We start from the raw sequence: 24,878 nt of genomic DNA, 5'->3' as shown, positions 1-24,878 counted from the left end.
TGTAAACCCTATCTACAACAATCCTCTGGCCTTTCAGTCTGGCAACCTTGTCAAAAAAAGGAAATGAGGTTAGTCTGTCATGACTTGTTCTAGATGAAGCCAAGTCATTTCTCTGTGCTCACTGCATCCTTTTATAGATGCTCACTAACCATTCCTTTAATTTGTTTTCCAACTTTGCCAGGAATTGAAGACAGGCTTATGGGTAAAGAATCTGCAGCCATTCTCTCCCATTTTTTTTTTTTTTAGAAAACTAGGACAACATTTGCCCTCCTCCAATCCTCTAGTACCTCTCCAGGTCCCCATAACCTTTCAGATATCTCTACTAATGGCTTATCAATCACATCTATCAATTCTTTCAATGCCCTCAAATAGATGTAATCCATCTAGGCTAAGTGCGTGGAACTCATCAAGCGCAAAGACTTAGATGTTCTTTCGTATTAGCTCCATATTTATTTTCAGTGTCAACACTCTACTAGCCATTTTTATCCTGTCTTTTCAATTGATGGAAAAATCAACAAGCATTTATTAAGCACGCATTGTGTGCCAAGCACCATGCTAAGCAATGTGGATACAATACAAAAGAGAGCAGTTCTACCCTCAAGTAGCTGACATTCTACAGGTGGAATACATGTTATATACAAAATAAATACAAATTTATTTGGGAGAAAGGACATTAAAAACTGAGGAAGGTGACCTTGTGAAAACTTGGAGCAGGCAATGGAATGCCATTTGGGGGGAACAGAAAGTAGACCATTCTGGCTGGAGCACTGAGTGCATGCAAGGGAGTAATCTGAAATAAGCCCAATGAGTTTGGTTAAAATCAAATTGCGGACAGCTTGAAATGCCAAACAGGGTAGTTAGTATTTTATCCTAGAGGCAATGTGGATCTTTCTAGTCCAAAGACCATGGTCTTTGATAGAGTAAACTCATAAGAACTGACATCTAGATCTGCTCTCCCTCATTTGTTATGATCTTTCCATCCATCCCAAACAGTGATTCATCCCTTCTTTGAACCTCCTCTTTCCCCCAACATACCAAAAAAACCCACATCACCACATTTTTGTTGTCTTTAGTTTTCTTTCCCTCAGTCCATTCTGAGCTTTAGCAGTCCTGCCAATATTCTCATAGGGCTGTGCTATGCTTCCGTATCTATTGTCCGCTTCCATCTTCTGAGTGGATGTGTTTTAAATTTAGGTTGGTTGATGAGTTGCCTGTGCATTCACATGGGTCTCTTCAAACAATTCTCCCTTCATCAGAATTATTTTTCTTTGTCTTCAGAATTCATCTTTACAATCTCCCTGACCTCCTGGAAGAGCTTTTTTCTTTATATTTTAATCCATGGAATCCTACCCATTTTTTATCTGAACCCTTTGAAACCTGCTCTCCCAAAATCTAGAATGCACATCAGACTATTCCTGGCTTGCTTTCCTCCTTTATCATAAATTCCAAGATAGCACAGTCACTATCCTCCAAGGTTTCCATCAATCCCTATCAATCACTTTTCTCCTGAAGTCATGTAGGATCTCTTCTGCAACATCCAAAAGGGTTAAGGATTCCACATAGGTGGTGAGGATCTTCTCTTAGATACGAGGCTGTATTAATTGCATAGGATGGAGTATCTTTAAATGCATTCCAAAGCCACTCAAAAGAAACTGGCCTAACAATTCATACAGGAAAAACAAAAGAGTTGATAAATGTCCATTTCCAGACTATGAGAGGTGGTTGAATGGGTAGTCCCTGATCAGTACATATATTATATATGTACATGTTATAATGTTTCTTTTTCCTTTCTTATTATGTACATTATAAACTTAAATATAAAATGAGAAAAGAAAAAACATGGCATATGCACAGCAGAATATAGGAGAGGATTCAAAACATAGAGCAATAACTTATCATTTCAAGACAATGACCTGGATTCAAAATTGAATAAGAGAGAGTAAGAGGGTTGGCCTGAACTTGGGCTATTTTGGAGTACTTTCAATGATCCCAAGCTGCTTCGTGATATCAAAAAACCCATCTTTTTTAAGATCAAAATTCTTCCAGCGATGCCACAGTCAGGTCTTCATTGAGGTGAATAATGAATCCTGTGAAATAGTCATAGGTATTCAAATTCACACTATCTGAAGTTATAATTATGTAAAATATGGCCATTGGTTCCAATTCAATGGAAATATCCCATATGAATTTAAACAAAAGTGACTACTTTACAAGATTCATTATTCGCACTAATCGGGATATAGGTCTGTATAGCTAAGAATCATGAAAGGTCACAATCTCCAAATATTTTAAATTGTGTGTGACGTATAGGCCAATGGATAAATGTGTGGCAGATCTCTGTAACATCTCTGTAACAGTGTTGCCACTGATGGCTTGTAATAAGAGGTGGCATGAAATATGCCATCTAGGACATATATGATGGGAAAACGAAGGAGGATAGTCACACAATAAGAGCAAGGAACAACAGATGAACAGCCCAGGCATAAAAAAGACTTAAAGGAAAGTTTCTAGCATATTGGATAAATCCTCTATTGAAGATTTAAAGGCAGGGACAAGAATAATATAGGGCAACAAGACATAGATAGGCTATAATTTGCATCACTGAAGGTATACCTGCATCAAACAGATCATTCACAAAATAGAACAATGTACTACTATATATTAATAAATATATTCGCTATAACCATAATAAAATACAATTGCTTCTACAAGCTCTCCTGGCAGACTAATGGGCTGAAGAGTATACAACGGTGGTCCTGTTGACTGGACCATCAAAGGATACTTATAGCAAATATCTCTTCTCAAGGACATATCCAACAAAAAACTCCAAACTGATATCCTCCTATAGGCAATGGCTTTGTTTTGTTTTTAAAGTATGTGCATATGGATTAGACAGAGGGACAAGAGAAGGACTGAGAAAAGTGAAGTACAGATGAGATAAAAAGAAAAAGACCCGAGGAAAGAATACAAAGAATACAGATAAAGGTATGTAGACATAAATGGAAATACTTCCACAGATAGGGAGGAAAGGGGTAGCAGCTAGATATGAAATTAAAATATGAGAATTGAAGACAAAGGAGAAGGCCAAAAAATGGGGAGGAAGTGGAGAGATGGAAGGAAGTGGAAGAAAAGAATAATCAAGGCAAAGAAGAGGCAAGAGAGAGACCAAGGAAAAGGGGAAAAAGAAGAAAATGAACAGCATGGTTCATCATCACCAGGGTACCTGAAAAATGAATGCTGGCTTCCTCTGAAATAGCCATGTGCGGTGCCTACAACTCTCATTAATTTCACTATCAAACAATCCCCAGCATCACAGGCTGCATGTATTATTTATTAAATATTTAACTAGGAGAAATCCAGCTGAGATGAAACCCTGCCTTTATATCAGGACCCTGGAGAGTATGACATGGGACTTGCTGCTGAGATTAACCAGCTTACACCCATTCTCAGCAGGGCAAAGCCCAGGGAGCTTGGTGTAAGGAATCAGACCAGAGTAAGAGACCCCTAAAGCTAGCATGGCATCCTCTTCCCACAAAGAAAATTATGCAACATTGAACTACAAAGCTTCTAGATAGCCACTTTTTGCTTTTGTGGGGTGATCTTCTTGCCCAATAATTTTTTTTAAAGAGCTAGCTTTCTACCATTCTGACATTCAGGTGTCTAGGCCTTGGAAAAGGTATGTTCTGACTCTGAAGAACTTGAAGGCTATGACTCTATGAAACCTCAATATTCCATTAAAAATAAAAGTTAAGAAAAGATGGGACACCAAAATGGTTCCTTTCAAATCTAAGCTCATCCACTGAGAAAAAGCAGAAATCAATCAATCAAGTAAGCATTTATTAAGCTCCTTCTTTATGCGAGATACCGTGATAGACAATCAGGATACAAAGAGAAACATGAACCATCCCTCACCTCAAAAAGTTTGAATTCTTCAGTGAAGGACAACGCTCAGGTCAAAGGATATGAATAGGCAGTTTTCAGGCAAAGAAATCAAATTAAAATGCAAATTAAATGCAAATGAAAACATCTCTGAGGTTCTACCTCACACCTGTCAGATTGGCTAATATTACAGAAAAGGAAAATGACAAATGTTGAAGGAGGTGTGGGAAAATTGAGACACTGATGCAGTGCTGGTGGAGTTGTAAACTGATCCAACCATTCTGGAAAACAATATGGAACAATGACCACAGGACTATAAAACTGGGCATTCCCTTTGACCTAACAATACCACTACTAGGTCTATATCCCAAAGAGATTTGTTGGGTTTTTTTAAGGAAAAGGACCTCTGTGTACAAAAACATTTATAGCAGCTCTTTCTGTGGCAGCAAAGAATTGGAAATTGACGGGAATGCCCATCAATTGGGGAATGGCTGAACAAGTTGTGGTTTATAATTGTGGTGAAATATTATTGTACTATAAGAAATGATGAGCTTCATTCAGAAAAGCCTGGAAAGACTTACATGAACTGATGGAGAGTGAAGTGAGAAGAATCAGAAGAACAACGTGTATAGCAACATCAGTATTCTACAATGCTCAATTATGAATGACTTATTCTCAGCAATACAATGATCTAAGTTCTAAGACAATTCTGAAGGACTTAAGAGGAAAAATGCTATCCACCTTCAAAGAAAGAACTGATGGAGTCTGAATGCAGGTCAAAGCATACTATTTTTTACTTTATTTTTTGTGGGGGTTTCTTTTCGGTCTGTGTTTTTTTCACAACACAAGTATTATGGAAATATGTTTTGCATGATTGCACATGTATCAAAATGCTTGCCTTCTCAATAAGGGGGAGGGAAGAAAGGAGGAAGGGAAAGAATTTGGAACTCAAAATTTTTTAAAAATTAACATTAAAATTTGTTTTACCATGTAATTGAAAAAATAAAATATATTTTTTAAAAATAACAGATATATACATATATAAAATAATACAATGGTGTTATTTCTTTCCCCAGACTTTTCTAGGGAAGGAAATAAAAGACTCTGATCTGCAACATATAGATCATGTTGTCCCAATTCCAATATTGTTTATGTGGTTTTCAAAGAGATTCTCTTGAAGTCAGTACAGATAGTAGGCACTGGGTACAAGAGAAGCCAGAACAAGGAAACACAGTAGTGTTTGGCTGCTTTCTATGAGATACTGATTTCCATGATAAGGGTAGGATCTTATCATGGAAGGTAGGTCAAGGAAGGTTAGGAAGAGGGTATTTGGTGATGCCTGAGAGAAAACGGCTTGAATACATATTGAATTCATAGAATGAAGAGAAGTTAAAGGGACTAGAGAACGGGAGACTAGAATGTATTTAGCATACATGAACTTATTCCATTTTGCTATTTTCTGTTGTAGGCACTTTAATGAGTCATGACTATCTTCCTGGAGCTGCCTGTTGGGGGCTAACACTCCCATATGCCAGGTCATTTCCAGCCAGGGAAACCCTCAAATAATGTTATTTGTGAAAAAGCACCCTACATAACACCAAGGTAGAGTATTAATTAGTATAAAAATTATTGTTATTATTATTATTATAGAAATCCTCTTAGAAATATTCTCTAAAAGGGCCCCACCTAATAATATGTTATCCCATTTGGAATTAATTCAGGAAAGAGGAGGTGGAGAGAAAATCTCGTCTACAGAGAGCCTTCCCTGGGAAAGCCGGGAAGGAAAACAGGTGGCTTCACAGAAAGAGCTCTGCCATCTTACAGCCAGAGAGAATTCTTGCCTATTAGCACTGAAGGCGATGGTGGCATTTTAGCATAGAAGTGCTGCATAAGACTCAGAGAACAATGAATCAGAGGAGGTTAGAGCAGGGAAGGACCTTAGTGAAGATCATTTAGTTCAGAAAACTGGCAAAATCGGGAAGGGGTGTGTAGGAAAAAAAGGGCAAAGCAAACAAAGCTCTTGCTCACATTCAGCCACCTCTGGATGAGCGTGTGAGTCAGTCTTGGTAAAAGAATAACTTTCTGAAACACTCCCGGGGCAACCCTCCCATCTCAGGTACAAATAAACCAATGTTCCCTTCAAACAAAATACTGAAAAAGCAAGACAGAGACTCCTCCAGATATTTGGGATTCCTCCAAATATCTCAATCAGAGGTTTTTTACTTTTTTGTGTCATGGACTCCTTTATAGGAGTCTGGTGAAGACTGTGCATCCCTTCTCAGAATTATGGTTTTCGATGCATAAAATAAAACAGGGGATTACCAAAGGTTAATGAAAAGAACGATGAACAAAAGAAAACCTACAAGGAAGCAAAGAAAAGATGGAGAGCTTTCAACTGAATGAACAGTATTTCATATGTAGGCTTTCTTGAAATGATAAGTTATTGCTATATATTTTGAATCCTCTCCTATATTCTGCTGTGCACATGCCATGTTTTTTCTTTTCTCATTTTATATTTAAGTTTATAATGTTTCTTTTTCTTTTCTTATTATGTATTTAAGTTTTAGTGTTTGTCTAAAATAAAAAAATATATAATTAAAAAAAGAAAAGAAAGATGAAATTTTTTTTCTATCCAAGTTCACAAACCCCCTGAAATCCATCCATGGACCCCTTGCAGAACCAGGTTAAGAACCTCTGAATTCTAAATGTTATTATATATTATCATATATTTCTGCAAAAATTACCCCCAAATTTTCACATGTACAGTATTCATTCCTGGCACCTAGCCCAGAACAAACTCTCTTTTCAAAGGACTATTGGATTTAGATCAGGAAAAGACCTCAGAAATCATCCAGTCCAACTGTCTCACTTTACAGATGAAGGGCAGAAAGAAGAAGGGACTGGCCCAAGGCCACACTGAAAGTAACCAAAAGAACTAAGATTACAACTCTGGTCTTCTGATCTCAAATCTGGGCTCTCCATCATACTCTACTGTCCCTCCAATACATTTTCTCCTCATTGGAGAATTCAGTTCTGGAATCCTCCACACCACTACACTAAAGACCTTCAGGCAGTTGAATATGCTAACAAGTCTATGCATGCATTCTTCTCACCTTCACCTCTTCCTGAAACTCTTCTCCAGGCTCCCCATTTAATTTAAAATCTTATCTACCAGGATTTCTCAGAAGTTTCAAATGTACCAGAAAGTGAAAAAGAATGGATACTTACCTCGACTTTTCATTCTTCCTCATTTCCTCCCCCCATATCCAGTTGCAAAGTGTTGATTCTTTTTCCACAACATCTCTCCCAAGCATGCTCTTATCTTCACTCACATGGCCATCACCCTAGTTGAGACCTTCAGCACCTCTTGACCTTCTAATTGGTCTCCCTCCTCCTAGGCTCTCTCTTCTCCCTAATATCTCCTCCAGCAGGCTGTCAAATTGATATTCCCAAAGCACATCTCTGACCACATCATTCCTCCGCTCAAGAAGCTACAATGGGTCCCCGTTTCCTCCAGGATCAAATAAATATATAGTCCTTTGTTTGACACTGCAAGCCTTTCCAGGATAACTGCATGTTACCCTTCTTCATGCATTTTATTTTCCAAGCAAACTGGCCTATGGGCAGTTTCCCATACAAGGCATTACATCTCCCAGGTCTATGTCTTTGTACTGGCTTTCAATGCTCTGCCCCCTCCCATCTGCCTCACGGAATCTCTGATTCTCTTTAACAATCAGCTCAAGTATAGGCAGTAGTATGTTGGTAAATGTTTAACAATTGGCTTTCCAAAAAAACCCGTACACACATGCAAAGGACATGTTATTTCTTATGCCTAGAATGCTTCATTTTGCTATCCTCCCCCAGCTGTCTACCTGCTGAATTCTTAGCTAGCTTTTAAAGCCAAATCAAATGCCATTTTCTTCTAAGAAGCCTTCCCCGATCCCCCCAATTCACAATATTCTCTCTCTCTTTGGACCTTGCAAAGTTCTTTGCTTACACCTCTATGATGTTCCTCTGGATTATTTTGCACTATAGTTATCTATGTATGTGGCATATCCTCCCACTAGAATGTAAACTCCATGAGGACAGCAACCATGTCTGATCTAAACTTAAATTGTATCTTCCCCAGCACTACGACAAAGCTTTGCACGCAGTAGGTGCTTCAAAATATTTGTTGAACTATTTTGAATTGAATAGCCACCATCTCACCACAGGAGAATCACTTAGCTGATTCACTTAGCTCTCAGCTCCAATATCTTACGTTGGCATCTGGTAAGCCCAATATAAGCTTTAGCCTTCCATGAAAATGGACACCTAAGGACAGAAGCAAGCAGGAGTTCTCTCTCTGCTCCCCAAAGGAGGAAGATATGAAGAAAAGTCATAGAGAGTCCCCTGTTCCATCTCTCCCCTCCCCCCACTCCTTGTGTCCAGGTGATAGGAAAAGGGCATGAGTGAAAGCCTCTGTTAGTGCAGAGAATTCTCAAGAATCCGAGGAGCTCTCCAGGAGCCAGGGATATCATGGCAGATAAGGACAACAACAATTACAGTAACTAGATATTTAAGGTTTGCAAAGCACCTCACATACGGGATTTCATTTGATCCTCACAATAACCTGGGAAGAAGGAGCTACTATTATCCTCATTTTAGAGATAAGGAAACCGAGGCAGACAGCACTTAAGTGACATACCTAGTAAATGTCTGAGGCAGGATTTGGACCTTGGTCTTACCTCAATCCAAGACAGCACTTTATGCCACACTGCCTACCAAGGGAATTTTAGGACCAAAAGAAATCTACTCTATCCTCAGAGATTCATGGAAACGAACATGGGATGCCATCGGCCCAGGATACCATTGTGACTAAAATAGGAGGAAAAAAAAGTGGACTGAATCAGGTAATAGAGATTTGTCTAACAGCCAAAGAATCAGGTGACTAGACAGAGGCCTCCAGAACCAAAGGATCACTAGATAGGTCTTATTATTTCAAAGCTGAGCCCATACCTATTCTCTCTGTCTATGAATGACTACCTATATGGCTAACCCTCAACACTACTGTGAAAGAAGTCAATTTGAGGCCATATTCATACCCAGGATTACCCAGAATCTCAAGAATTAGAAGGGCCCTTGGAGTCTAACACCTTTCTGAATAGCAATCCCCTCTACAATAAACCAAACTGGTGGTCATCCAACTTCTGCCCGCAGATTTCCAGAGACAGGGAACTCATTACCTCCCAAGGCAGCCCATTTTCCTTTTAGGCAGTTCTAGTTAAGACATCTTTCCTTACCTAAATCTTGCTTTCTACAGCTTCTGGGACTAGGAAGAACAAATAAAGAACCTCTTCCATTGAAAAGCTCTTCAAACAAGTGAAGACAGCTCTCCTGTCCTCTAAGGCTTCTCTTCCCCTGGTTAGACATCCTCAACTATTCCTCTTACATAAGGGTTTCCAGTCTCTTCACCATCCTAGGTTAGCCTCCTCTGGAAGTTTGTCAGCGCTCCCCCTAAAATGTAGCATATCCTTCAGATATGGTCTGACCAGGGCAGAGTACAGCAAGATTACCACCTCCCTTGTTCTAGATACTGTTTCATACAGGGCAGCTACGTGGCAAAATGGATAGAGCACCAGGCCCAGGGTCAGGAAGACCTGAGTTCAAGTCCAGCCTCAGACACTTACCAGCTGTGTGACTGAGCAAGTCACTTACTTCTTTTTGCCTCAGTTTCCTCATCTGTAAAATGAGTTGGAAAAGGAAATAGCAAACCAGTATCTTTGCCAAGAAAACCCCCAACGGGGTCATGAATAGTTTGAAATGACTGAACAACAACATATTTTCTACAATTCAAAATTTAGCTAACTTATTTGGCTACCATGTCTCACAGTTGACTTCTACTGAGTGCTGAGTCCACCAAAGGCTCCGGATCATTCTCACATGAGCTGCTGTCTCACCATGCCTCCGCTACCTCATATGGGCTCAGTCAAAGGCAAAAGTTGGACTTCACTAGCACAGGGCCTGACACACAGTAGGTCACAAATGTTTATTTCCTTCCTTCTTTCCTATAAAATGTCATCTTATTCGATGATATCTTTTAATCCTCATCCTTACATAATATGTACTAACTATCCCTCCTAACTTTGCATTATCTGAAAAGTTAACAAATATGACATCTATGCCTTCATCCAAGCCACTTGCAGAAATGTTAAGCAGAAAATACCAAGGGCAGATTCCTGGGGCCCTCTACGAGAGACCTTCTTCTTCCAGTGGATATTAATCCTTTAATGATGACTCCTTGGGTCTCATAAATTGATCAGTTCCACATCCACCCAACTTGACTATCATCTGGTCCACATATCTCTCCCCATCTTCCCCATAAGGACACCACGAGAGACTTTGTCAAATGCCCTGCTGAAATTCAGGTCTGCTAAGCCTGCGGCATTCCCAATATGCCACTCTAGCATTCTCATCACAAAAGGAAATGGGGTTAATCTGGCATGACCTGTTCTTGATGAAGTCATGCTGATTCTTAGTGCTTATAGCTCCCCTTTCTAAATGTTAACCAACTATCCCTTTACTAATCTATTCTGAAGGAAATGAATCTGTAATGGCAGGTCTGGGGCCCCCTTGGACCAAGGGAGGGGGAAACATTTGGTGTATTTGGTGGCAGTGGGGAGCTCCCCAAACCACACAACACAGACCACTGCCTTCTCCACCTACAGCCAAGGTCAGATCTGCTTGGGCACATCAAGGGCTACAGAGTTATAATATATACCAGGAGCAACTGGGCTGCCAAGACATGCAAGTGAGACATGAACTACAAAATGGGCCAAACACCCAGACTGAAAGACCCAGGAGAAAGAGAAAGAAAAGGAGGAGGCAGTAGCTTTCATCCCAACATTCGCTAACAGATATAGAGTGAGAGCTCTCTAAATATAGCCTTCTATATATACAGCCATGTATTCGTGTATATGTCTGCAGCAAGCCTGTTGATCATGTGGTATCCAAAGGTCACCCAAAAATCTGGCTTAGACTCCTATATAAAAAGCATGTATAAATTAAACTCCAAGTCACCCAAAAGTCCTAAGCCTCTGTCACCTTCAGCATCACTCAGTGAGAGAACGGCAAACATTCCAAATTGGTGTGAATGTCATCTCTGCCATGTGCCCCTCCCTGATGCTTCTCAGCTCATCATAAGCATCTTCCCGAAGGAACCAGAATCACCCCCTCTTAGAGCTTCCCCAAAGGAAGTAGAAATGGCAATCAACCCACTGTCTACCCTACTACCCCAAGGGTCCTGAGCTATGCAGCAAGGGCAGCCCTGGTTCGATATTCATTCAATAAGGCTTTATTAAGTACCTACCATGTCCTAGATGTCCCAGATGCCGGGAACACAAAAACAAAACAGTCCCTCCCCTCAAGCAACTTATATTCTACTGAGGCAGCTGGATGGCACAATGGCTAGTGCTCTGAGCCTGGAGTCAGGAAGACCTTCGTTCAAACCTGGCCTTAGAAACTTGCTACCTGTGTGACCGTGGGCAAGTCACTTAACTGTTACCTGCTTCAGTTTCCTCAATTATAAAAAGGGGTCATAATACCATCTACCATCTAGAGCTGTTATGAGGATAAAATGAGATAATATTTCTGAAGTGCTTAGCATAATGCCTGGCACATAGTAGGTGCTCACTCTTTCTTTCCTCCCTCCCTCCTTCCCTTCCTTCCTTCCTTCCTTCCTTCCTTCCTTCCTTCCCTTCCTTCCTTTCTTCCTTCCTTCTTTCCTCCCTCCCCTCCTTCCTTCCTATTAGAGGCTAAATATATAAAATACATAGAAAGTAATTGCAGGATTAGGGGTGGCAAGCTATAGAGGTAAGGGGATGGCAGAGGGTAGGAGAATCAGGATAGGCTTCCTGGAGGAAGTGGCACCAAAGTTTCAGGAGCCTTGAGGAAATCAGGGATTACAGGTGAATACAGAATGAGGTTAACCCTAGGACAGGAGGAATTCTCATATAAGGAAGAGTTGATCCTAGCCTCTAGCTTGCTCACCTGAGGTACCCTAAAAGAACTCTGACCTGGTTCCCAAAGAAGTTATGAATGCAGATGACCCAGACCTTCAAAGACCTGCTAAAGAAGCCACTGAAGAGATTATAGAAAAGACAAGGGTAGACTGGGAAAAATCTGTGTCTCCGAAGGATTATGCCAGTAGGAACCTCAGACAAACGAGCTCCATCTCAGTATATCTGGTACGCATCATCTCAGAAAGGCGTGGCTTTCAGCTCTGGAACTAAGCTAAGAATTATTCAGATGGTGGAAATGCAGAAAGATCCAATGGAGCCTTCAAGATTCAAAATTAATTAGGAAACTTAGCTTGCAGAAGACCTAAATAATAAGGACAGGCGTTAAATGCCAGGGCAGTCTTACCACGAGGTATGGAGTCTTAATGTACTAAGAGAAAACAAATCCTTCCTGCCCCAGTATGTGAATTTCACTACATCTACACCTCAAAATTCTGTTGGCTGGTCTTCTCCTTGAAAAAAAATTATCATCATCGTCAGGACCTAGGACTTCACCAGTGTAGGGATCTCTCATCGTAGATCAGCAACTATTCCGCAAGGTAAGTTCTCTGAAAGCTATCTGGGGCATCATTTGCCCAGGGTCACACATTTGAAGGTAGGTCTCGATGACTCTAAAGCCAATTCACTATCCACTGAGTTTCCCTGCCTCTCCTGTCTTCTTACACCCTCCAGCTCAATTCCTGCATCTCTGTTTATTAACTATTTCATAGGAACACAAGATTTGTAGCTGGAAGGGACCCTGCTTATCATCTAGTCCAATCCCTTCTTTATATAGATAAGAAAACAAAAGCCCAGAGATATAAAGTAACTTACTCAAAGAAGCAAAGCCAGGATTCAAACCCATGTCTTTTAGCTCTTAACTCAAATCCAACAGGTTTTTTGGTTTGTTTTTACTCCACCACAGTGTCTAGTTGGAAAATGAAAACTGACCCTCTTCTCGCTCAAACACATTCTCTCTCATAATTTTGCAGTCCATTTTCCCAAGCTCAAAACCTCTGACCTCTCTTCCTCCATTCAGTCACTAAGTGTATCCATTGTTTCTTGGAAATCTCTCTCTCATACCTTTTTCCTTCTCCCTTTCCCTTGTCTAGATTACTACACCAGCCTTTGAGTTTGCCCCCCTGACACAACAATAGTATTTATTCCCCTGCAATGTTATAATTGAGAGCACTGAGGTCCAAAGAGCTTTTACTGTTCATCCCTCCTCAAGCTACACTCCTGACTTTCTGTGCCACACCATAGAAACCTCTTCATCCTGGAGGCTCCCTTCATCCCTGGACTACTTCTCACAACAGAAGGACCCTCTACCCTTTCTGCCTCTTCCTCTGATCAGGCTGGAAACTACCTTCACCCTGGACTACTTCTCACAGTGAAAGGACCCTCTACCCTTTCTTCCTCTTCCTCTGATCAGGCTGGAAACTACCTTCACCCTGGACTACTTCTCACAGTGAAAGGACCCTCTACCCTTTCTGCCTCTTCCTCTGATCAGGCTGGAAACTACCTTCACCCTGGACTACTTCTCACAGTGAAAGGACCCTCTACCCTTTCTGCCTCTTCCTCTGATCAGGCTGGAAACTACCTTCACCCTGGACTATTTCTCACATCTTCCTCTGATCAGGCTGGTCCTCCCAAAACCTCCAATCGAAGGAGGAGGCCCAGGCCGGTCATGTCTTCATTCCTGTCCAGGCTGCCCTTCTGACCCTCCACAGGACTTTCTCTACCATGTCCCTGGACCAGGTACCTTCATCTCCTCTCCACCCCTCTTTTCAGTTCCTTTTTTTAATATGTTGCCTTTATTGTTGCTCAGTCACTCAGTCATGTCTGACTCTGTGTAATCCCATGAACTTTATTAATGGGATTTTCATTGCGAAGATACTGGAGTGGTTTGTCACTTTCTTCTCTAGTGTGTCCCCATTTTACAGATGAGGAACTGAGGCAAATAGGGATTAAGTGACTTGCCCAGGGTTACACAGCTAGTAAGTGTCCGTGGCCACTTTTGAACTCAGATTTTCTTAACTTCCAGGTGCTCCATCTACTACTGCTCTACCTAGCTGTCCCATTACTCCATTAGAGTTTAAGTTTCCTGAGGGCAGGATTCTCAACATTTAGCACAATCCCTGGCCCAAAGTGAACTCAGTAAATGTTTCTTGTTGTTGTTTGTTAAAACAAACAAACCAGCAGTGGTTTCCTATTTCTTACCACATCAAATCTAAGCTTCTTCAGGTGGCTCCCAAAGCCACTCATAATTTGTACGATCCTACATTGTTTCCCACTACTCTCCAATGCAGACCTGACACTAGTCAAACCATTCTCCTTGGGTAGGCTCCCTCCGGCTTCTATGCCTGTCCTCTGGTGGTTCTACCCTCCCTAATCTTCTCTAATTATCTAAATCTCACTGTTTTAAAAGGCTTAGCTCACATACCACCTTGTTCCACCAAGGAGTGCTCCTTGACCCATGCCAGCCCACATGATCTCTTTTTTCTGACTCCTTTATCACTACAATCCACTAGGCACAATTTAGCATTTGAGTATACATGGTTTTGCATTATTAACAGACTGTTTCAGGCATGTTAGTCACATCTCCCTAATGAGATTTTAAGGCTCTTAAAGCCAGATAGCTCATATACTCTCTATTTCTCCTGTTTCTCTGGTATTATCTATCAAATTACTAAATATCTAGCAGCTATTCCATAAAAACTCAATTAATTACCATCTGTGTCCAGCATTTGAATCCCAGACCCAGATGTGGCTCACCCAGAGGGTAATAAGACATTGTGCGGGAGTAATTAGTACTTTTTTAGGAAATTGAGACCATTAACAGTGGCCTACTATACCTGAGAAGGAATGATGGGAAATCGGTCATTCTCTGGCCAAAAGGAATATGATAAATACAGCCCTCCCTGCAGCTGCCCACTAAAATCTGACAAATACTACCCACGTTCCATTGCTGCACAGTAACCCATTCATGAGCCATAATTTGAAAGCCTGCATTTCACCCAATGGACTGCCAAAGTGGGATGACTCTTGCAAATATCCAAGCCTTCCCCTCAAGAGTCCCAAAGGATTTCTCCCTAATTCCAGAACAACCTCTATAGCCACAAAGGCTCTTCCTTTAAGTGTTGGAAAGGTTGAAGACAGGGAACATCCTGGCTCATCTGTTACCTCAGGTGAACCCCGCTGAAGCTAGCTACCCCCACAGAGAACAGATTAAAATCATCAACACCTTGACTGCCCATTTTCTTTCCCTCTCCCAGAAACCTCCCTTTGCCAGTTCCTCCCTTTCTATCCTTGTGATACCTCTACTTTTGATCTCTCGTTCACAAAATCCACAACATACCATAAAAATTTCATAGAGGAAAATGCAATGTCAGCAGAGTCACTGGGCTTCCATTATTCTTACTAAAGAAAGTAATAAAGGTCAATGAGATGATAGAATACGAAGTGTATTAATATTGGTTCTTGAAGGTCATTATCTTTGTAACCCTTGCAGAGGAGGAAACTCTGGATTAATGTCTTATTTAAGATGAATCAATTAATTTAGTCTCAAGATTGCAAAAGCATTATCAAGGCTTCATGTTCCTATTCCAGACACTGTTTCATGCAGAAATGTTCTAAGAAGATTGATAAAACATTCACACTGGCAAAAAAAAAAAAAAGATGAAACACACTGAAAAGAATGGCATTTCCTGGTTTTAGAGTTCACAAGCAAATTAACTCACAGCTCCATTTCAGAAACTGGGTGGCCACTGTAACTTGTATAATGGTCATTTCAGGGAGTTCTGATTGATCCCAGGAATTCCAAGATTCTAGACCTTGGCTGAGAACTAACTAAATACACTGGATTTACTATGTCAAAATAGACACATCCACCAACTCTGAGACAGGGAACAAAGCTCGATGTGGAAACAAATGAAAGCAAGATGCCCTCAGAAATCCCATGTCACTAGATGCTAGTCTGCTTTTCGGTATCCTTGCAAAGTCAGCTTCTAAACAGAACTCATTCAAACAAAATGCCCAATACTCAGAGGTCAGGTTCACTTGCTCCTCTAGAAATAACCTCTCTACCAGTGCTCTGACTACATCACTCTGACTCTTGTATTCTTCCTTCCCTCCAATGGGTGCATCTCTGATAAGACAATGCTTAAATTACTGCTAACTGGAAATCCATAAGGGATACAGTAGGACATATTCCCACAGGCTACCTCACCCCGTCTTCTACCACTTTCCCTTCTACCTTCTCCTGTCTAATACTAGAGACAGAAAGAAGAGTAGGACAGCATGGACTTAGAGAAGAAATACACCAGAAAAACTCATTAGGGCCAAAGGAAATAAGCAGATGCAATTTCTCCCACTTGGACTGGCCTGCTAGTCTGAGCAGCAGCTAACAATGTCCCTGACAATCTGTGTGGCCTCCATTTTGTAAATTTCTTCTAGCTGGTGTGCTCTGATATATCCAAAAGAGATGAAGAGAAGAGGAAGAGGATGTGTAACAGAAAAGGGAGTAAAAGGTTGGCTAAGAAACAGAATGGCTTTTGTGTGTGTGTGTGTGTGTGTGTGTGTGTGTGTCTTTTCCTCACTTTGTCATCTGTGCTCCCTTAATGAGCCACCCATTCTTCCTGAAGAGAGAAAGCAACTGATAGGAGAAGGAAATAGGCCAAATGGACATGGGTTTTTCCTCTCTGAAGCTCTCAGAGAGAAATGAATACCAAAACTCTGCTAAAAGTAGCCCTTTAGCTATTTCTAATAGAGATAGAGTCAAATACAAATGAATCTACCCTCTCTAACCATGATAAAAGGTTCCTTTCTTGGCTCCTACCTCCCCTCCCCCACCACTACCACTAACTCCCATAAATAAATTCCTCAACCTTTTTTTTCCATCAGAATTTAAACAAGTTTGGAAAAAGCGACCATTGCACCAGTAAGAAGCCCACTTCATCATCTTCCTTTCTTGTCCCAGGAATCATAACATGTGAGCAAAAGGTATCCACTGTAGTCACTGCAGTCTCCAACTGTCACTACTGAAATGCTATAGCTGACAGGGTTGAACTAGACGATTACTAAGCACCTTGCCAGCTTTAAGTCCTATGACCCTATGATTAAATGGGGAAAAGACATTTTCTTTGTGTGTGTACAGAAAGAGGGGTACCATGGTTAGGGTTCAGAGGAGCCAAGATCTCTAGTTGCTTTTCTTATTTCTTTATGGTGGTTGTAGCTTTCCTGGTGCAAATCTGGGGATGCCTTTTCCCCCTTCCCCATCTCCCCCACCTTTTGCAAAAGGAACAAATGACTTGTACAGAAAAGTATTGCCTCCTGCCCTCTGGACACTCACTGTCACAGTGGTCCCAAAGCCAAGTAAGTAGTCTTGAGTGTGGGTGCTCAAGATAAAAAATGGAATGAAGGTACTAAATACGATCACTAGGGGGAAATGGTCCCCAAATGAAAAAGAACCAATCCAAGCTCTGGAAAGCTGGCTTCACCATAGAATTATAAGTACTTGGCTCTCATGCCTTTTCCAATTTTTGGCATGCCTTTCCTGCTAATATTTTTTTTCAATCCATCTTTGGTGTGGGCCTATTCATCCCCATGAACATCCTACCACCCACAATCCAGTTTCTGTACATTTGGGTCAAGGACCACAATTATTATCAATTTTAGGAAATAATAAATTATCCATGAGCACAAAATTCAAAACACTATTTAATTCACAACAGAGGCAGAACCAATTAGCCTAATGTCTGAGGATCTTGTCTACTGCATTGCATTGTTAAAAATCATCCATGTTTACTCTGTACTGCTGTAAAGATACATTTCAGAACCAATTTACTCACTTTCTCTGATTTAACTAGCTAGGACCTAATCCTACCATTGCCATCATTTTAACAAGAGCAAAAAAAAGTCATTTCCCCAACAAAACAGGATAAATTAACTCACTCTTCATCACTTTGCCTTCTGAATAAGCCAGTCAAGCTAACTTAGTTAAGGAGCCATATAATTCTGCATCTAATAAAAGAATTGCATCTACTTTGTACAGGTCAATAATTCATTAGCAACCTGCACACTCCTTTCTCCTTAGAATCAAGGGTTGCCTTAGATTCCCAGCTGGATCATAAATTCTTACCCATGCTTTTTAAAAAAAATGTGTTTTGTTAAGTTTTGGTCAATCAGGCTTACTAAAAATCCTGGTGTCAACATGCTTGGGTTTCAAAAATTGGGAAAGACAGGAGGATCAGTTGAAATAACTTTGCCTGTAGAGAAAGCTGGGGGAAGGGAAGGCACAATTGCTATCTTCAAGTATTTGAAAGGCTGTCATAAGGAAAAGGGACTAGGCTTGTTCTGCTTGACTTCAGAGGTCAGGACGGAGAGGAATGGGTGGAGATTGAAAAGAGTTCGATTTAGAAGGTAGAAATGAAAAATTTCCTAACAGAGCTGTACAAAAATCAAATGGGCTGCCTTAAAAGGTCCCCATTACTGCTTGTCTTCAAGTGGAGACTGGATAACGGCTTGTGTGAAATGTTGTAGGGGCGGATTCCTGTTCAGGTATGGATCGGACTAGATGGTCTCTGAGCTCCTTCCAGCTCAATTTCTGTGGCTTCCCATGAACATAAAAAGCTGGAACCACAGGTTTGTTACTGAAGGGCTTGACTACGTCAAAACACAGATGTCTGAATTTGCCATCCCTTCTAGGGACAAATCCCCCTGACAAGTTCATTTGGAGATCTGCTAGCATCAGCAGACCTAGAAATAGGAAGTAAAGGCTGCTTGCTTTGCTAGGAAATTCAGAGTACAAAGTAGCATAAAAAGGAAGCTCCAGCTCAAAGTTACCAGCTGTATGTTAGTTAGCTGACAGATTTAAACTCTGAGAGTCATCAGGGGCCAATACGACCATATTTAAACCAATCAATGAAATCCTCGTACCAGGGGAATGCAGTTAGCCCACTTTCAAATAAACAGTGCGCTCATAGAAAGTGCTAATATAAGCAACAATTTTAATGACTTTTAATTCATTTCAGTTTTCTACATTTTGAAAGGAAGACAGGGTTTTACAGGCTTCATAGGGTGGGGGTGGGGGTGCTAAGGGAGTGGCAGGAGGCAATGGAAAAGGTGGAGTAATTCGAAGGTTAGCTCCCTGTCTTGATAAGAGAAACGAACCTGGAATAAGATGACTGCCATTCGAATGCTGGCTTTGCCACTGACTAGCTGTGTGACCTCAGTGCAAGTCACGCTTCCTCCCTCGGCTCGTCTCCTCGTCAGTAAAATAAGAGGATTTTTGTACCTAGAAGAAGATATCTAAGGACCCTTCCAAGCTCTAAATCTTATGAAAACAACATTCTCTATTGATCGGTGCTTTCTGCAAGCATTGGGACTTAGATTTACATCTCTATCTATAAAAACACACATGCCCTCTTTATTCCACATGTCAAACAGGAACACACTTCCTAGTTGGCTCAGCAACCCTCCTTCAATGGTATTATCAAATAGAAGGCCCAACCTAACAAGCAATGGCATGCATCTTTTGGGTTGTGGACAAATCCATGTTCTGTCCTGGGACCTTAAATCTCTGAAGTCTGCATCCAGCCTTAGGTCTCACTTGCTCCTCCATTCTCTGTGCTCTGAACACACTGCGGATGATCCTACTTCTCTGTACCTAGCCCCAACCCTTTCCTAAAATTCTCTCAGGCCTTGGTATTTAGTCCTGGGTGATCCACTCACCATCCCTTTCTACTTGGTTAAATCTTTCTGCAAAGGCCTTCCACCTTAGGAAAGGCTGGTACTATCTTTGCCACTCTTGGGCAATTGGATGACACACACAACCTGCCAAGTGAGAATGCAGGAAGCCTTATTTTGAGACTACAATGAGTTTCAGGATAGCTCACCAGAGCAGAGAGTGGCATTCCAAATGACAGCCTGTGTTCTACCTTTCACTGCCAAGCTGCAATCTTTCTTTTAGGTAAGCCCTTTGAAGTCCCCCTGTTCAACAGTGATGTTTACTAGGGGATCTAGGGTAGGGAGAGGCGAGTTAAGGACACGGGATAAGGCCTCTCATTTCCCTCATTTCCTTTAGCTTCAAAACCAGATTGAAAAAGGAAACTTAAAACATTTTCTTTCCTAAAACATATCAGCACTGTGACTGCTCCCAAAGCAATCTTCCAAAAGAGAGGGGATTGCAGGAAAACCACTGTTGCATAGCACATGTTCTAAGAGTCTACAGGATGTAGCTCCTGAAATTCCACTCAAGTGCTAGCTACCTATTATTAACCTCCAGCTTCCCAAGTTTGGGTAAGAAAAGCCAAACAGAGCTATTATTACTGAGCATATCCGAAATCCCCAGAATGGAAGGGGATTTCCAACCATTTTGATTAGTTAATCCTCAGGCATTATGTGAGGCAACACCTTTCCCATTTTCGAAGGCTCTTCCTGAGGGAAGCACTCTGAAGAGCTGTGTAATCATAGTGGTCATTTTCCATCAATAATTTTCATAGAATTCCTATGATTAGGGATGTATTCTCCTCCCTCTTCCCTCCCTCCCCCATGACCTCCCAATGAACCAATTAATTCTCACCACCCTTGGTGAGAATTGAGTTCTTATCAAATTATTCACCTCAAACATTCATGGTCCCCACAAAAATTTCAATACAAAGAAGTCAGCAGCTCTATTCAGTCTTTGGCCCACCAATAACATTCCACCATTGCTAGAAGGTCCATGCCTGTCCCTGGTGGGTGCAAAGCACTCAACTCTAGGATCTAAAGAAAATAGGAATTAAACCCAAAGCTTTCAACTACAAGTAACCACACAGACCATTTTTTATTATAGGAGAATCTAGAAGGAACCTTAAATATAAAAAAAAAACCAGCCTATTTTGATAAAAAATTAACCATGATAATCCCAGCAAATTTGCTCACATGGAATCTAGGTCATGATTAGGTACCTGCTAGGAGATGGAACAAACCCATGCAACAAATTAAAGACCAATCCCTGCATACAGCTCAACTGATGCTAAACCTTCCTCTAGCCCCATTTCAAGCAGAGACAACTCCAAAGGGGTCTGATAGGCTCTGAGATACATTTTGATAGAGGATCAATGAAAAAATGTGGTCCTCAACCACTTTGCCTTGAGTCTTTTTTTTTTAACAAAAATGTATTTACCTACCGAAGTTGGTCTATCCAAATGGATGGTAATTTTTCAGTTCTCTCCACCCAGTTCGCCAGGGCACCTGAAGTAGTATGTATCATTGAGGGAGGGGAAGAGGCCTTAGGAATGAGTGGCTGAGCCCAGGCAGCCTCATTTCTTTTCCCTTCTCTGCCACAACAACCCAAACTGGGTTTTCATGGGCAAAGGTAAGAAGATGGCATGTCAGATTTCTGCTGAAGGAGGAAATCTACGCTTGCTCTACCAACTTGAATGCTAGCAACCAACACCCCCAAGGACCATTTTAGTGAATATGTTAACTGCGCATGCAGACATATAGCAGTAATCCCCATATACAAATACATCACTTCACAGATCTGGCCCAAGCATCTAGGACCATACTATATCATATTGACTGGGTGCAGCAAGAAGTCCTACAATTTCCATGTAAACTTCACATGTTCCCTTTCTCCCTTCTCCTGCTCTACCCTGTAAAGCTGCAGTTAGGTAAAGCAAGTTTGGCCCCCTGTGGTTTCTTTTCCAACCCAATGAAGACCACAGAAAGTGGAGAATTCACTTGGTCCTCCTTTGGACTGGCCTACAACTGATGAGCTTCTGGTATCTAACACTCATCAAGGAATAGGAGCAGCAGCTCAAAAGCTACAGCAACTACCACCCCTCTTTCCTCCTCCATGCTCCTCTCTCTCAAAGACTCCTGTCCTGTCATGGCCAAATGACTCTCTTTTGAACCGGCCTCAAAGCCCTAACCAGAGCTCTCCTCTGCAATCTTAGCCCATTGGGTGGAAGAGAGTGGAATGGCCTGGCCTGCCCAGCCCTAATTTGAGTCACTAAGAGTAATCCAGTTCCCCACAGAGCAACATGGTAGCTCCAGCTTTGTGTCTGGTCTGGCAAAACCCTAACCCTCTAAAGCAGCTCCCTCTTATTACCACCCCCTTATCCCCTTCAGCCCCCAACCCTCCGACTTATTCCCTACTCCCGACCAGGGCCCCAACCGGGCGGACTCCCGACCCACTGCCCTAGGGCCCTATCCCTTTTTAAAACTAGGGTGGCCATGCAAGTGGTGGGGGCAGGGAGGGCAGGGCAGGGGAAGGGAGAGGAGGTGGGGAGTGGCAGGTGACAGGGTCTTTGGCAAAGGATATGGCCATTCGGTGATCTTTTTGGCGTATTTCCTCACCACATTGTCCTCGCTGAAGAGGAACAGAGACCGGTTGACCGTGAGGCAGTTCTGTCGGACGGGAATAGGGTTGTACAGAGCCATGGTCCGGGCTCGCTGCGCCATGGATTGCTTGTACATCCTTTGCGCCCCAGGCTGTCCTCCCTGCCGGCTTCCCCCGGCACCCCGGCCGCCTCCACCTCCCACGACTGCCCCAGCGCCTCCTCCGGCGCCTCCTCCCCCGTAGCGGGCTGGCATCTCGTCTCCGAACCGGGCCATCCTGCAAAGAGGAAAGGGCCGAGGGTTACGAGGCTGCGGCGGATGCTGCGGCGGACGCTGCTGCTGCTGCTGCTGCTAAGGCGGCTGCTGCTACTGCTACTGTTGCTGCTAAGGTTGCTGCTGCTGCTGCTGCTGCTGCTACTGCGGAGCAGCTCCACATCCCATCCCATCGGGCGGCGGCGGCGGCGGCTCGGCTCGGCGGGGCGGGCGCTGTGCGGCTCAGGCAGCAGCCCGGCCAGAGCAGGGGCCAGCAGCGGCTCGGGACATCTTCCTTGCTGTTCGGGGGGAGGAGGGGCGGGCAGAGAGGTTGCGGGGGCGGGGCACGGGGGAAAGGGGGGGGTGGAGGATGGGGTGGGGGAGCAAGACAAGCAACGCAAATAATACCTGATGAAGAAATCAAGGCAAACCTCTCTCCACCCCCTCCAAAAGGTCAATTTCCTCCCAAAAAATCAACCGCAGGTTCCCAGATCTCTGCTGCCACATAGACAGCTTTTAAAGAAATGCGGACCCCCCCACCCCCAGAGGCCCCCCAACCGGGAACGCGATGCAACCTTCAATCGCTCCGATGTCCCGGTCAGGACTGCATTTTTCAAAAATGATTTCTTTCTGCAACTGAGCGCGGTCCTATCTTCTCCCGCAAAAAAATCATTTAGAAAAGAAAAATAAATAAGTAAAATATATTCTTTGCAAAGAAAAGAAAAAATAGCAGATAATACCCTCCCCCCCCAGTTCTATATCACTTGAGCATTTGCTTCTGAGCCCTAAATAAATAAATATATATAAAATATATGTAGAAAAAAAATGAAACAAATTAAAGGGAAAGAAAAGGGGGTTGGAAAAGAGGAAAAGATTGGGGGGTTGGAGGGGCTGGGGAGGGGGGTGAGGGAAGATGCTCGGAAGATCGCGTTAGGCTCTTTGAAGACGCAGGGCTGTTTGCTCTTCCTGTATCCCCACCCGCGGCTGCTGCTCCTGCCCTGATGTGTGTGCGTGTGCGCGCGCGCGAGCGCGCGTGTGTCTCAATTTGGCATCATCTTAGGGCTTGAATGCAGCAAGGAAATTCGGTAAAATCCGAACATGAAAGCCCGAGAAGTGTGTGCCATCCACCATCTACTCATGACCATTGCCTGGATGCTGCAATGTCTGGCATTTTTTTTTCCTACTAGATTTCTCGTCCTTCTTTTGAATTTGCTAAAATAAGAATGGGGTGGGGGTGATGGATCAAGAGGGAAGGAAAGAGAAGAGAGTGGGAGAAAAAAATGGGAGAAAAGGTCTGAACCACTGGCAAGCTGAGCTATAATGAGCAGCGACTGATCGATTTAATGTGGGAAAGAACAGCCCAAATATTTAGCACATGATGTCTTGGGGACCAATCACAGGAGGTACTGCACGACCAAACCCACTGGAGTTTGTGGAGGATAGAGATGGTGGGGAGGCAGAGGGGAAGTTGGGACAAATCCCCCTCCCCCCCAGGAAGCCTAGAAAGAAGATCTCGTTTCCTATCTCACCATTCCCCACAAGGATTCCAATGGTAGTGGTAAACTTCTGTGCTTCTCCCCATTCCTGGCCTGAGGAGGGTGTGGTGGGAGGCTGGATGAAGAAAGGTGAGTCAAGTGTGGAGATACCTACCTACCTGAGCTCTAAAGAAACTAAGCACATTCCCTAAAAAAGAAATAAAAACCAAGCCCCTCTGGGAAGTCTGGAGTTTCTCTTCTGAACTCAAAAACAATAGCTATTTCTTGCTATCAGATATTAGCACCCAAGGTACAGAGCAAAGGGACAACCCTTGGGCTATGAGCTGTCTGAGTAAGAGCCCCAGAAGGTCCCCTAGGCAAAGAAGCAGGAAATGGTTAATCTCCTCATAGCTGATAATTAACCTGGTGGCACCTACCTCTGAGGCAGGCCTACTTCCCTTCTCTTTTCTCTAGATCTTCCTTCTAGCTGGCCATGGGGTTAGTACCAATTGACTTAACATAGACCTCTGGGAAGGGTTGAGAAGTCCTGTCTTCCTTACTTAGATTCACCAGGGAAGCTTAGAATGTTAGAGCTAGAAGGGACCAGAACAGGGGTGGGGATCTTGTGGCCTTGAGGCCACATGTGGCCCTCTAGTTCCTCAAGTATTCTGTCCTTGATTTGTTCTGTGAAGTTTGGATTCAGTGAAAGGGCCATACTTGAGGACCTAGAGGGCCGGATGTGGTCTTGAGGCCACAGGTTCTTCACCCCTGGTCTCGAGGACCCTTGGGGAGGTAAGTTAACTTGCCCAAGGTCAGTAATTTCAAAGAAAAGTTCATTCTCAACTCACAAGTGTCAGAGCTGGAAGGGACCTTGGAGACCCCTGAGTCCAACCCACTCATTTTATGGAGG

The 24,878-nt window shown here is 42.7% G+C and overlaps 1 protein-coding gene across 2 annotated transcripts in view; it reads right to left on the bottom strand.

The window, feature by feature from the left end:
- Window positions 1–22,517, bottom strand: part of CACNA1A (calcium voltage-gated channel subunit alpha1 A) — a 255,770-nt gene extending 233,253 nt beyond the window's left edge. For both annotated transcript variants that reach the window (XM_036755983.1, XM_036755973.1), the window contains exon 1: window positions 22,225–22,517. In XM_036755983.1, coding sequence (XP_036611878.1) covers window positions 22,225–22,517 — 293 coding nt within the window. The remainder of the gene's footprint in view (window positions 1–22,224) is intronic.
- Window positions 22,518–24,878: the final 2,361 nt, after the last annotated feature.

This window comes from Trichosurus vulpecula, chromosome 1, assembly GCF_011100635.1.
Source record: "Trichosurus vulpecula isolate mTriVul1 chromosome 1, mTriVul1.pri, whole genome shotgun sequence".
NCBI classification, from domain to species: Eukaryota; Metazoa; Chordata; class Mammalia; order Diprotodontia; family Phalangeridae; genus Trichosurus; species Trichosurus vulpecula.
The sequence above is the reverse complement of the archived record's forward strand: the minus strand, read 5'-3'. Positions and strand labels throughout refer to the sequence as shown.